Source organism: Erpetoichthys calabaricus, chromosome 4 (genome assembly GCF_900747795.2).
Source record: "Erpetoichthys calabaricus chromosome 4, fErpCal1.3, whole genome shotgun sequence".
In the NCBI taxonomy this organism is placed as follows: Eukaryota; Metazoa; Chordata; class Cladistia; order Polypteriformes; family Polypteridae; genus Erpetoichthys; species Erpetoichthys calabaricus.
In genome coordinates, this window is record NC_041397.2 from 57,896,580 (window position 1) to 57,909,165 (window position 12,586).

The window sequence follows — 12,586 nt, forward strand, 5'->3', positions numbered from 1 at the left end:
GCCTCGAGCTGTAGTCGAAATTGCCTTTCAGGCCTCTAGAGCTTTAATTGAAGTCGCCTTTCTCTTTGAATTTTCGCGGCCGTAAGTTCCCGCGATGTTGGGGTTGGATGTCGGTCGAAGTCGCCTTTCTCTTTGAATTTTCGCGGCCGTAAATCCACCGCCTGCCGTGATGTCGGTCTCGTAAGGTTTTTTGGGCAGCTGCGCAGAAGGCGACTGCGCATTCGGCTTCGGACGTACGCAGAAGACGACTGCGCATTCGGCTTCGGACGGACGTGAGTGAGTGAGGAGACTGGTGAATTATGTATTAAGATTCTTATAAACAACATCTGAATAAGATAAGAGTGAGAAGTTAACATTACATTTCTGCTCATTGGCTGTCTATCACAGTAATGTTACAACTTAGTGCTAACCCTAAGAAATGTAAATTGGGAATGTCTGAACCGCATTATTGGGAATGTTCTATGGGGAAGGGTTTGATTAGACCCGAATTGAAGAAGGTAGGTGAGGTGCTTGCATATCTCTGTCCAGAAACACAAAAGCAGGTTCGTGCCTTCTTGGGACTTACTTTTTATTACAGAACATTCATCCCAGATTTTGCAAATAGAGCTGCTCCTCTAACTAATCTTACGAAGGGCCGGAAGAACCGCTGCATTGTCTGGTCCAATGATTGTGAATGGTTGTCTTTCTCTGATTTGAAGGCTGCTTTGTCGTTGTTCCCAGTTTTAACACTAGAATCCTTGAAGCCTACGAAAAAAGTCGCAACCCCAGACCATTTTAAATTCCTTCGCACCTCCTTATCAGCATCTTATGTTTTTCAAATGTGTCAATCAGCAAAAGAAGCAAGCAGCCTGCTATCCCATCCCCCAGCAATGCAGCTGGAGTTCTATAGGGTAAATATCGTTATTTGGAATACATACAGTACATTTCATGTGTGTTCCATGTCTACAATGATCTGGGTAAATGTAGGATGACAGGAAATGTGAGGCAAGAAATGTTAAACACATAACTAAAACAGAATTTTTATTTCTTGTTATAATAATGACAAAATGCAGATGGGAAGTGTATAATGTGTGTGTATCAAATAAACATGTTCACAAAAGGTATGACAAAACAAGTGTCCCTTTATTCAAAAATATAGCCGAAGAAAAATAAACTATTCTATTTACATGTTGCTGCCAATTTGTAAAAACAAAGCCTAAGTACGAATTGCATGGCTGGTATAGTGGTAAGAACGGCTGCCTCTAAATCAAGAGGTTGCGGGTTTGATCCCAGGTCTTCCCCGTATTTTCCATTTTGAGTAGTGAGGTTCTGTTATTATTGCTATTATATAATTAAAACTTACATTTGCTTTGAGTCTGTAACAGCCGGTGTAAAGTTTCGCTACTTGTAAAGGATATAGCTGAAAGGATATAAGCAGATGCACAAACGCTGGTGAATCATGCCTTCCTGGTATCTTCTTGTCACTTTAATTTTTTTTTTAATTCAGTTTTACTCTTGAATAAAAGCACACTTGTTTCATTATGCCTTTGCAAAAAGTGTTTTATATTCCAGTAACCGCCTGAATGATATCAAATCTGTCTCTGCCTCTCTCATGCACGCACAAACACATCCATGCATGAAAACGCAATAATTTGAAAACACTGTTATTTGAACATGGTTTTTTGTTCGGTCTTGCCCAACCTTCGCATTATGAGGCATGGTACTGGGAATGCAGACAGACAAGACTTCTTCTTTTTGGGCGCATACACTGTCGGCATGGCACTTCCAGATCTAAACACTAGTGTAGAGAATTGCACACGTACTGAAGTGACTTGAGCTGCAGGTGGAAGTTCCCCTTTATGTACGGTGTCAAGCAGAGTTATGCTGCAGTACAGCAGTTTATCAGCCAGCAAAGGCGACATGAAGAAGTTGTCTATTGTTATGGTGCTGCCTTAGTGCAGCAACAGTTTTATGACCAGAGTCTTGGAAAGTGAGTTCACACTTGTCACAGACCATGGCCCTCTCCAGTGGATGAATGCCTTACATAAGGAGTCAAATCCTAGTATCACAAGATTTGTTTTTTGGACCTCCAGCCATATAAATTCAAGGTTTAGCATTGTTGTAGCTGTCTAAAAGGCCAACTCCAATGCAATCTTTTGGTATATGACTTCCTGGCCTAACAGGTCTGGGCTGAGGGGAAGGCTGTGTCACACAAGTGCGACTGGGAAACAACCTAAGGACTCATTTAACTGTAATAATAATAATAATACATTTTAATAATACATTTTATTTATATAGCGCCCTTCCCATGCTCAAGGCACTTAAACTGTAATTCCATCCCTCACCAAGGGTCAGCACTGTTGCCTAATGTCTCTCCTCTTTGTTCACCTGGAGATCTGATGATCAACAGCAAGAGGAGTCATGACATCACTTCCAGTTTCCGATCGCCAGACCCACCTTTTCTTTCAACCTGCCTGTAAAGACGTTTCCACTAACTAACATTAGTTGCTTTCATTATTTTTTTTTCATCAATTATATAGGGTCAGCCTTCAGGTGCTCCAAATCTTTATGCTGTCTTTTTATTACAATATACATAAAACAAATTCCCATATCCAATACTGTGCATATGTCAAATCAGTAAAATAAAGATGCTTTCAAAAATAATAAAAATTTTCTAAATATCAAAAAATTACTATAAAGAGCAGTAAACAGTAAAAACTAAATCAACTGAACACTTTATGCAACCACTGCTTACCTTAAAACTATATCAATTTTCTTTTCACTGTCATTCAGTTTTATGAAAAAAAATTGGCTGGTAGTTTCGCTGAAAGAACTTACCACAGTTTTTCTGCATGCTTTGGTTGTTTTTTTGCTTCTGGCTTTCCGAAAATTCGCAAACAAGCACAATGAGGCTGAGATCAGGGCACTCTGGAGGACATACAATCTGTTGCAGAAGTCAATGTTCTTTTTCCTGAAGATAGTTCTTTATGACCTTAGTTTTGCATTAAGGAATCCATTTACCTGGTCAACAACCCTATTTACAGAAATGTAGCCACAATATTGCAGGGAACCTCTCCTGTGCTTCATAGCTCACTGCAGACACTCATCCATGTAGCTCTGTCTAACTCTTTTATTGAACACTGACATTGTTTGAGCCAACAATTTTAAATTTTGACTTGTCAGACCAGAGTACTTGCTGCCATTGACCGCAACCACAGTCCTGTTTTTTTTTTGCATAGTTCAGTCTCTTGGCTTTGTTTACACTTTCAAGGAATAGTTTTCTGGTAGGAACTCTACTATGCAGACCACTTCTTATAAGACTTTTCAAAATGGTCGATGGAACTTTGGTTCCTGTGGCTTCTGTGAGTCCAGAGCTGATAGCAGCACCGGACTTCTATCAAAGGATGCCAGTTTAATGGATCTTTCCTATGCTTTAATTAGTTTCTGTGACTGAACATTGTGTTTCTGGTCTTCATTCTTGCCTATTTCCTTGTGCTTCTTCAGAAGAGCTTGAAACTCTTGTTTGCCACAAAATGTCTACTTTGAAAGACTTATCTAATGCAGGATGAACACCTTGTGTCTTGCTGCTATGCTCAATTTTAGCATATATATTAATGATTTGAATGTCACATCTGCAACATACCCATCTTTTAGTTTGGATGTCCTTCCCCCAATTTGATTCCTTTCACACCCATTTCTGTTTCAATCACCTCATTATGTCATTGGTCATCAGCACCTGTTAGGTTGTTCATGCAGTAAGTAATCAAGTTATGTAACAAAACAAACATTTCCCTGTAACATTTACTCTTTGGGACACACTAACGTTTAAAACAAAACAAGAAGCATCAAGACAAATTTTATACAAAAATGTATTATATAAATAAATCAAGATTCTTCTTTACGTTTAGCAACACTTAATGCAGAATACAGAACACAAACTTTTTTTTTTTTTTTGAAGTTCTGCCTTATTAGTTTAATATATAATGCAGACAAACTTACCTGCAGGAAAACCCATGACATTGAATATTCTGTCTAACTGGTCATGGTGATAGGGATTACTAGTCTTGATGTCTTCCTGTCGACAGTGAAATATTGGCTCTGATGTTAACAGCTCAGCAAATATGCAACCTATAGCCCAAATATCTAAAATAAGACAGAACAGATCACAACACTTAAACTAATTTTATAAACAGCAAACTAATACAATACTGCAAAGGAATACAGCCTACAGAGATTGCATTACATTTAATAAAAAATGCCACCAAGTCAGAATTCATTCACTGATTATCTTCTGATCATGCCTTAAATGCACCTCCATAATTCTACAGAATTTAATATTAATAATATTTAGTTTTATTCTCAATTACAGTATGTAGCTATTTTTCCAATAAAATTGTGAAAACTACTTCCCTGGGACCTGGGATAACAATACGGTCACTATTACTTTTGTAAGTCATAAACAATGACTTAAACAAGCTGGCATCAGGAAAAGCATATGGCACTAAACATTTCTGTTCCCTTTCTATCTCTATCTACAAAATTTAGAAAACAAATGGCCCCTGGTTCAGCGTACTTTCTATCCAAGAAAGACATGAATTGGTTGAAACTATTAACTAGGAAAACAACATCCGAGCACATCTCTCCAGTTTTGATGCCGTTACATTGGTTACCTGTGCCATTCAGAACTGACTTTAAAATACTGCTTATGGTTTAGTACTAGGGTGTTGTACCTTGTTAGCCATTATGAATGTAGAGAAAAGCCAAGCAAAATGACACCTTTTATTGGCTAACTAGAAAGATTACAATATGCAAGCTTTCGAGGCAACTCAGGCCCCTTCTTCAGGCAAGATACAAAGCCTTAAATAATCTCACTTCATCCTACATTTTGGAATGTCTGTCACATTTCATCCTAAATTGTAACCTTAGAATTATAAGCAGACCCTCATTTGAAGATCTAAGAGCTAAACTTAAAAGAAGTGGTGAGGCTGCCTTCTGCTGTTATGCACCTAAATTCTGAAAGAAATTTGCCAGGCTAATACGCTCCACTGCTAAAATACGCTTCACTGCTTAGAACTCATTATTTTAACATGGCTTTCTTATAGCTACATTTTGTTGTACCCCTGATAAACTATGTATGCTTTAAATTATTTTCTTCTTGGCTCCACAATCCATTCTAGTCCCTACTTTTCTCTGCTGTTGTTTTTCCGGTTTTTCTATGGTGGCAATCTGCACGCCACCACCTGATAAAGGCACCTTACAGTCCCTACACTGATGGTTTGAAGGCAGTACCCAAGATGTCCACATGACCATCATCATCAAATTCTTTTATGTGAAGCCTGAAAACCATGAGGACTGATTTAGATCATTTATGTTAGGTAGAATGCCCAGTGGGGGTGGGTGGTTTTGTGGCCTTGGAACCCCTGCAGATTTTGTTTTTATCCAGTCTATCTGGAGATTTTTTTTCCCTGTCCTCCCAGCCATCATACCTTACTTTACAATATGTTACTTAGTATTGCCTAATATTTTTTTTTTTATAAACCTTCCTTTCTTCATCTTGTAAAGCACTTTGAGCTACACCATTTGTATGAAAATGTGCTATATAAATAAATTCTGCTGTTGTTACAAAATATTGCCTTTACACTGGGGAGGAGAAGAGGACAGAGAGAGAGAAAATAATGAAAACCTAACTTTTGCATGATACATAGGAAACTAAAAGTTTGCTTGGTAAAGTCATATTTTCTTAAGTGATCAAAGTTTCCAATATGTATTTTTTTGAGCCACACATGCCTGAAAATCACTGAATCAACATTATCATGACCTGTTAAAGAAAGATCAGTAACTTGGTGCTTTTAATACATAATGTCTACTGTTACAGTAAGTGTCAAATGTTTAAGGTGTGTATATTTAGGTTCCCAATTTGGTGTAAAACATAAGTAGATTGGCTTAAAACATCAAAACTCTTGCATGGAAAAAAGTAGCAAATATGATAATAGTAAGCCAATAAATCGAGTTGAGCAAAGGGAAAAGATAGATTTACTGATTCTATGATGCTGTGGCATGAAGTTTTATATATAAGTTGATAAATATTTTGTATGTCTTCATTTGTAAGTCATACAAAGCAAATGTAATTAGTTTTATTTCTTTAATGAGTACAGCAGTGCCTTCATGTCTAACCAACTCCAGAGTCTTTAGGACTGACTCAGGAGGTTAATTTAATTGCAGGTTCAGTGCATCAAACTGGTTTCTCAAGAGATTCTGTGCAGGACATCCATATGACACAACTCCCACAGGATGGCCATAACCAACCTAGCTGGCAAGTTTCAGCTCAACAAATGGTCTTGTGGGCAGGTGTGAAAAGGCAGTGTATGCATCCATTTGTCTGAAGTATGGCTGTTTGTGATTGATTTTCAATCAGAGACCATTTTATACCACAATGCCCTATTGATGTAAGGATTTGGACAGAGAACAACACACGCAGCCATAACAACCAGACAAGCACCACATCTTGCCAGCCATATTGAGAAAAACATGCAGTCTATCCTGTAAAAGATGACAAGAAATGATGACTTAACTAGAGACATTTAATTAACTATGAGTCTGTGTGCCACCTGAAACTACACATCTAGCATTTATCAGGTTATATGGTTTCCAATATTCACATGTACTTTGGTTTTGTTATACTGGTCAACAAGCATTTTGCTACTGGGATTCTTTCACCTGTATTTTAAAAAATTTCACTTGCTGACTCCAAATCTGAAAACCATTTTCGTCCAGCACATCCTATTTTTTTAGTTATGATGTTCCAGGTTTTGGACAACTAGGGTGACTGGACAGTAAAGGCGATGTGTTTCAGTATTTAAGAAATAAGTTTGGTGTCGAGAAAAGTGAAGCCAAAATTAAGGAAGGTGTTTTTGTTGGCCCTGAAATACGTGAACTGATGCTTGACAATGAGTTCAAAAGGAAACTGAAGCCAACTGAATCAGCACCCTCATTCGTGCAGGTTGTCCATAATTTTCTTGACAGTCATAGAACAGAGAATAATGCTGAGCTTGTGGAGAATATGCTGAAATTATATTAGCTTACAAGACCCAGAATGTCACTGATGACGCATTTTTTACATTCTCATCTTGACTTTTTTCCACCAAATCTAAGCGATGTCAGAGATGAGCATGGGGAAAGATTTCATCAAGATATAAAGGTGGTAGAAAACTGATATTGGGAAAAAATTCACTCCGAGCGTGATGGGCGACATCTGTTGGTTCTTGCAAAAAGAGACGGATGTGCAGTGCAAGTGCAAAAGCGAGTGCCTCCAACATTTTTGGGCACGCTGACCTCACTTTTATATTGAGGTAAATTGACATAAATATGCTTTAACGTGTCTCTGGTATCGTCTTCTGGTTTGTTTTCAGAATAAACACATTAAAACAATTTTGGAGGGACATAGTTGGATTCAGCGGGTTGGAAAATGGATGGATGGATGGATGGATGGATAGTTCAAACTCCAGATATCGTGTTGATATATTATATTGATATTCAAAAGTGTCAAAACATCAATGATGTGTATTTCAAAAAACCTGACGTGCTGGCTTAATTCCGATTTCATATATGAAATCAGCGTAAAAAACTTAATAAAGAGATGCTCTGAAGTTCCCAAAAGCAAACAAAAATATTTTTTTGTAGACCAGTGATTACTTAATGTATTATTAATAACATTCATAATTTAAACTAGTAACTTAACCTCTGCTTTTATTCTATGTAATTGCCTGGGGTTACAGATGAAGACGGGAAGATAGAGAGAAGTTATAAAGTATAAAATCTTATAAACAGTGGTAAGTCTATGGAATTGAACCATTCTAATAAAGTCTACACAATAAAGAATTCAAAAGGGGAAACTAGAGTAATATAGAATTCTACCAAGACAAAACATATTGACTGACTGGTCCCAGTCTAAAATTTGTCAAATGCATTACACATGGATAAACTTCCAAATTCTTTCATTAGAATGTAAGAGATAGATTACATATATGGATGTCATTAATAGGTGGGTCCTTTCTAACCTCAACTTGTTCTTATATTCTATACATTAACGTATGCATGACTTAAACCTCACCAGCTAAATTAAAAATATATATGCATGTAAAAGGATAATTGCTTCGTATTTTAAAGTCTTTTTTGTAAAACAAAATCAATATTATAACATTTGCATGAATCCATTTCTAACTAGTTTATGCACTTCTCGGCTGCAAGTAGCCTATCCCAGAAAAACTGGGCACAAGACAGGGAGTCTTGGATGGGGTGACAGTCCAACAAAGGGCACATTCATGCATACACCTACACTATTCACACTAGGACTAGTTTAGACTTTCCAATTAATGCAGAAAATGCATTTCTGGAATGTGACAGGAAGAATGGGACACTTGGAGAAAAAGTCAGTCAGACAATTATTCTATCTAAATCACTTAATGGTAAAGACTAATTTGACAAGATGTGGCTCAATGTCTTTCATCCATAATATGTGTGTATGTACAGTATACAGCATATGTATATGAACAGCTTATGTATATACACTTGGAACAATGAGCATGTTTTCATACTGCACATAATGGGTACATCCATGATACAACCACAACTTTCAAGTACTACATTTTAAACATCTTGGTAACAAGTACCCCCAAATGTTTAAAGTATCGTGCAGGTAAACAATGTGCCATGTGGTTATTTTAGTTTTTTTTTTATTTTTTTTATTACTATTATTATTAAGTATTTAGGATTTTCCATTTAAATGCTATACTTACCAATAGCTTTGGTATAATGTCTTGCTCCAAGTAGTAGTTCAGGGGCTCGGTACCAAAATGTAACTACCACAGGATCTAAATCTGCTAAAGGCTTCAATGGTGAATTAAACAACCTAGCAAAACCCATATCAGCTGTGTGGGGAAAAGAAAAATAGAACAGTAGTTAGGCTGACATTTTTATCCAAAGCAACTTGCAACATTTACATTACAACTGGTTACATTTGTTTTGGTTTTCCAATTGGAGCACAGGCTGGACAAGTGACTTGCTCATTGTCATACAGTGTCAGTAGTGGGATCTGAATCCACAACCTCAGGATTTGAAGTCAAAAGCCTTAACCACTACACCACACTGCCTACCACTTAACCTCCTTAGCATGGCATTTCAAAAAAAACAAGTAAAAAGTGTTGCATTTTTTTAGGATGAAATATTTCATGTATAATAATGATACAAAAAATAGTAAAGATGAATAAAAATAATAATATGAAATGAACAATAATAACAGTAATAATAATACTACCAATGATGCCAAAACAGTATATAATCTCAAAATTAGTTGTTTGTGTGGTAAATCTTAAAGCATCGTGAAGAACACAATCCGACATTGCAGTCGGGACAATAATAGTGTGTTTCTTTTCAGATTTTCTTTCCAGATTTATCAGTTATTGAACAGCAAACTGCACAGGTATAAGTTGGATTCTGTTTTTTTTTCTGTTGGAGGCATATAATCAATAAAATGTCTACCAACAAGATGTTCTGGATTGATCTGCGATGTGCTGGGTCGACTGTGTCTCTTTAGCAGTAGTGCTGGATGGTGGATGTGTGGCAATGATTTGTTCTACAAGCTGGCATGTAAAGTTTGCATGAGATACAGTTTCGCCAGCTTTTTATTTGTATAAGACGAATGCAATCCACATGCACTGTTTCACCAGATGATGAAATATCTTTTTGCAGTATTTCTTTTGTTGCCTCCACATAATGGGATAGAAAGTCAATGCTTGATTCACACAATCTATGTCACCCATCGTGCTAATGTAGTCGACCACAGCACTTACCAATAGCTTTGGTATAATGCCTTGCTCCAAGTAGTAGTTCAGGGGCTCGGTACCAAAATGTACCTACCACAGGATCTGTCTGCCGTCTGCCTGTGTACATGAGGACTATAAGTGGATTCATTGCAATCCTGCGAAGAAAGAAGCACTCCTGAACCCGTCCACCCATCTTCACCATTTCAGGAACTACCGGCAGGGCTATCTTTACATTCCCATTCAACATGCGGATCTTTGGACTATCTATTTTCATCATTACATTTCATCCACTGCTGTTTTTCATGGACTTTATTGTGTGTGTTTTGTTGGTGCTTTGTTGTATTTAATGCATATTCGGCGTAAGGGGAACAGGGGTGGTATCGTTGCTTTCATTTGTTTTAATTACATTCTTTATTTGCTATTTGATTACCGGTTTGCTTTGTTTTTGTCTCTGTGAGTGCGTGTGGGTCGGGTCAAGGCTGGGTGTGTTCCTGGAATCTCCACCAAAAAAATAAATAAATTACTGTCTTCTCAACGGTGTGAATCTTAGTGGCACAGGTCCGCTACAGCGTTATTCATTTCTCCTTGCTGCTGGTTGACTGCTGCCCTATGACGCATTTCCAGCTGAGTGTTCGTGTTTTCCGTTTTGTTCTTCTTAATCCTTAAACTGCCACAACTGGCTATTGTCGTTTCCAAGTGCCATTTGCCAGCACATAGGAGCCGAGTATATTCGGCGACGTACATTCATTGAACGCCGCAACTGGCTATTGTCGGTTCCCAGTGAAATTTACCAGCACACCGGAGCTCATCAGTCAGTGCTGTACATTCGTTGAGCAGCCAGCTCATGATCACTGCCAGCGCCTGCAGCCTTACTGTCTCTGGTATTGAGCCGCTGCACTAGACTAGCCTGCCAGCATCAGCATTTACCTCTGTGTGCTTGTGTGCAGCCAGTTCAAGCGCAGTTGGTGATTTGCTGAATTTCATCAATGGCATCAGTTGCACCTTGTACATATTGTTCCACTAGTTTTTTTAAATAGTTTTTACAGTTCATTGTCGGCGTGTAAAATGATCAGTGTTGCAGTAATTGTAATGCTCTTTGCATGAAAAAAAATGTATTCCATTAAAATTTCAGATTTTCTTTGTGAATTGTGACGATTACTTTAAAGTGCAGCAAAAAAGTATTTGGCGTCCAGGGATGCATTAACCCCCAAGTATGTGGCAGTTTAAGGGTTAAAGCCCCAAGATGCCATCGAAACGCCCTGCACCTTCTAAGGCTTCTGGCAATGAAAACACGCTTGCATGAATTACAGTACATATAGCGGTAACATTGGTATTTTACATTCTAGCACTGCAGGTGACATATCAGTACAGTACTGTCTTTGTATCTGCACCTGTAATAAGCATAAGTTTAATACGTCACTGTACTCTGTGCAAATATATCTTACAAATCTACCCTTTTCTACTCACATACACAGTTGACACAGAGCCAGATTTAGTACAAGGGTTGACCATATAGAACTGCTAGGCAAGAATTATAAGACAAGACATATAGAGACAACTGGGAAATGAGCAGTCAGACTGAGGACTGTTGCATACTATGAAAACTGTATCTTCTTTTGCCTTGTTTGGAATGGCATGATTCACCTAAGTGGGGGCCTGCACATGAAGAAAGAGTATAAAGCCTTGGAACATTGCCCAGCACACCTTTGAAGCCGATGGACGGATGGGAGATAATGTCATCCAATCCTGAAAATCCTTCCACTGAAATGGCAACATGGCAGAATCTACACATCGGGCCCCCACTCCAGAACTCTTGCCATTGGCTTCCTTTATCTGTTATGTAGAGTAAGACGTCATTAAACAAAGCTTATTTCTCCTATGTGATTTCTTACCACCGTATCACTAAGGGAGGGGTATCGCCTTTTTATATCATATCTATATAGATTCGGGTTATGTAACATGCCGCAATCACAAAAGAAGTCATTCCAAGGGAGCTAGCACTCTCTGATGGATAGAGCACCCTTATAAAATACTGAAAACTATTATATTATGGTCACTCAACCCTAGTGGTTTAATCATCTCTACACCCTTAATTCTATCCTGAATTACAAAATACTAAATCTAGACAGGCTTCTCCTCACATTGGTGCTTTAACTGTATTAAAAAACAGTCACTGATGATGTATACAAACTCTTGTGCTCCATTATTTGTAAGTTTAATCCCGTTAATATTTGGGTATTTAAAAGCCACCGTGATTATAATATGATCTGGAAACTTGTCTTTTAAATATTACTATAAAGATGTGCACTGAACTTACCCAATGGTTTTCAGATGAAGCCAGGTGCCCTCACTAAGATGGGGCTCATCGTCTAATTGAAGAAGACTTGCATTTAAGTTCTGTTTGACATAAAGAGCAGTCCCACCTCCTTTTCTGTTCTGTTTATCCTTCCTAAAATGTGTAAACCTCTGTTTTATACTCATCCCCATCTTTTTTATCTATCCAAGTTTCTGTTACTGCTATAATACCATAATTATGCTCCGCTACATACAACTGCAACTCACTTGTTTAATTTTTTTATACTTCCAGAATTAAGGCAAACCATTTTTAATGTGTTATTCATTTTATTTTTACACTTGAACTCTTTTATTTAGAATTTATGTTGCTGTACACTTATTTTTTATGGTATTCCTTGTTCCTTCCTGAACAGTCCTCAACCTGACCTGTCCTAACCTTCATGACCACAGTCCCTGGTGTAAATAATCTTCAACTAACCTACTCATATGTC

At 37.7% G+C, this 12,586-nt stretch overlaps 1 protein-coding gene across 1 annotated transcript in view; it reads right to left on the reverse strand.

Annotated features, from left to right (window-relative positions):
• Nucleotides 1-12,586, reverse strand: part of cdk8 (cyclin-dependent kinase 8) — a 1,217,851-nt gene that overhangs the window by 1,059,653 nt on the left and 145,612 nt on the right. Inside the window, exons 6-7 of the mRNA XM_051926591.1 lie at nt 8,775-8,906; nt 3,979-4,122 (exon numbers count right to left, since the gene is read on the reverse strand). Coding sequence (XP_051782551.1) covers nt 3,979-4,122; nt 8,775-8,906 — 276 coding nt within the window. The remainder of the gene's footprint in view (nt 1-3,978; nt 4,123-8,774; nt 8,907-12,586) is intronic.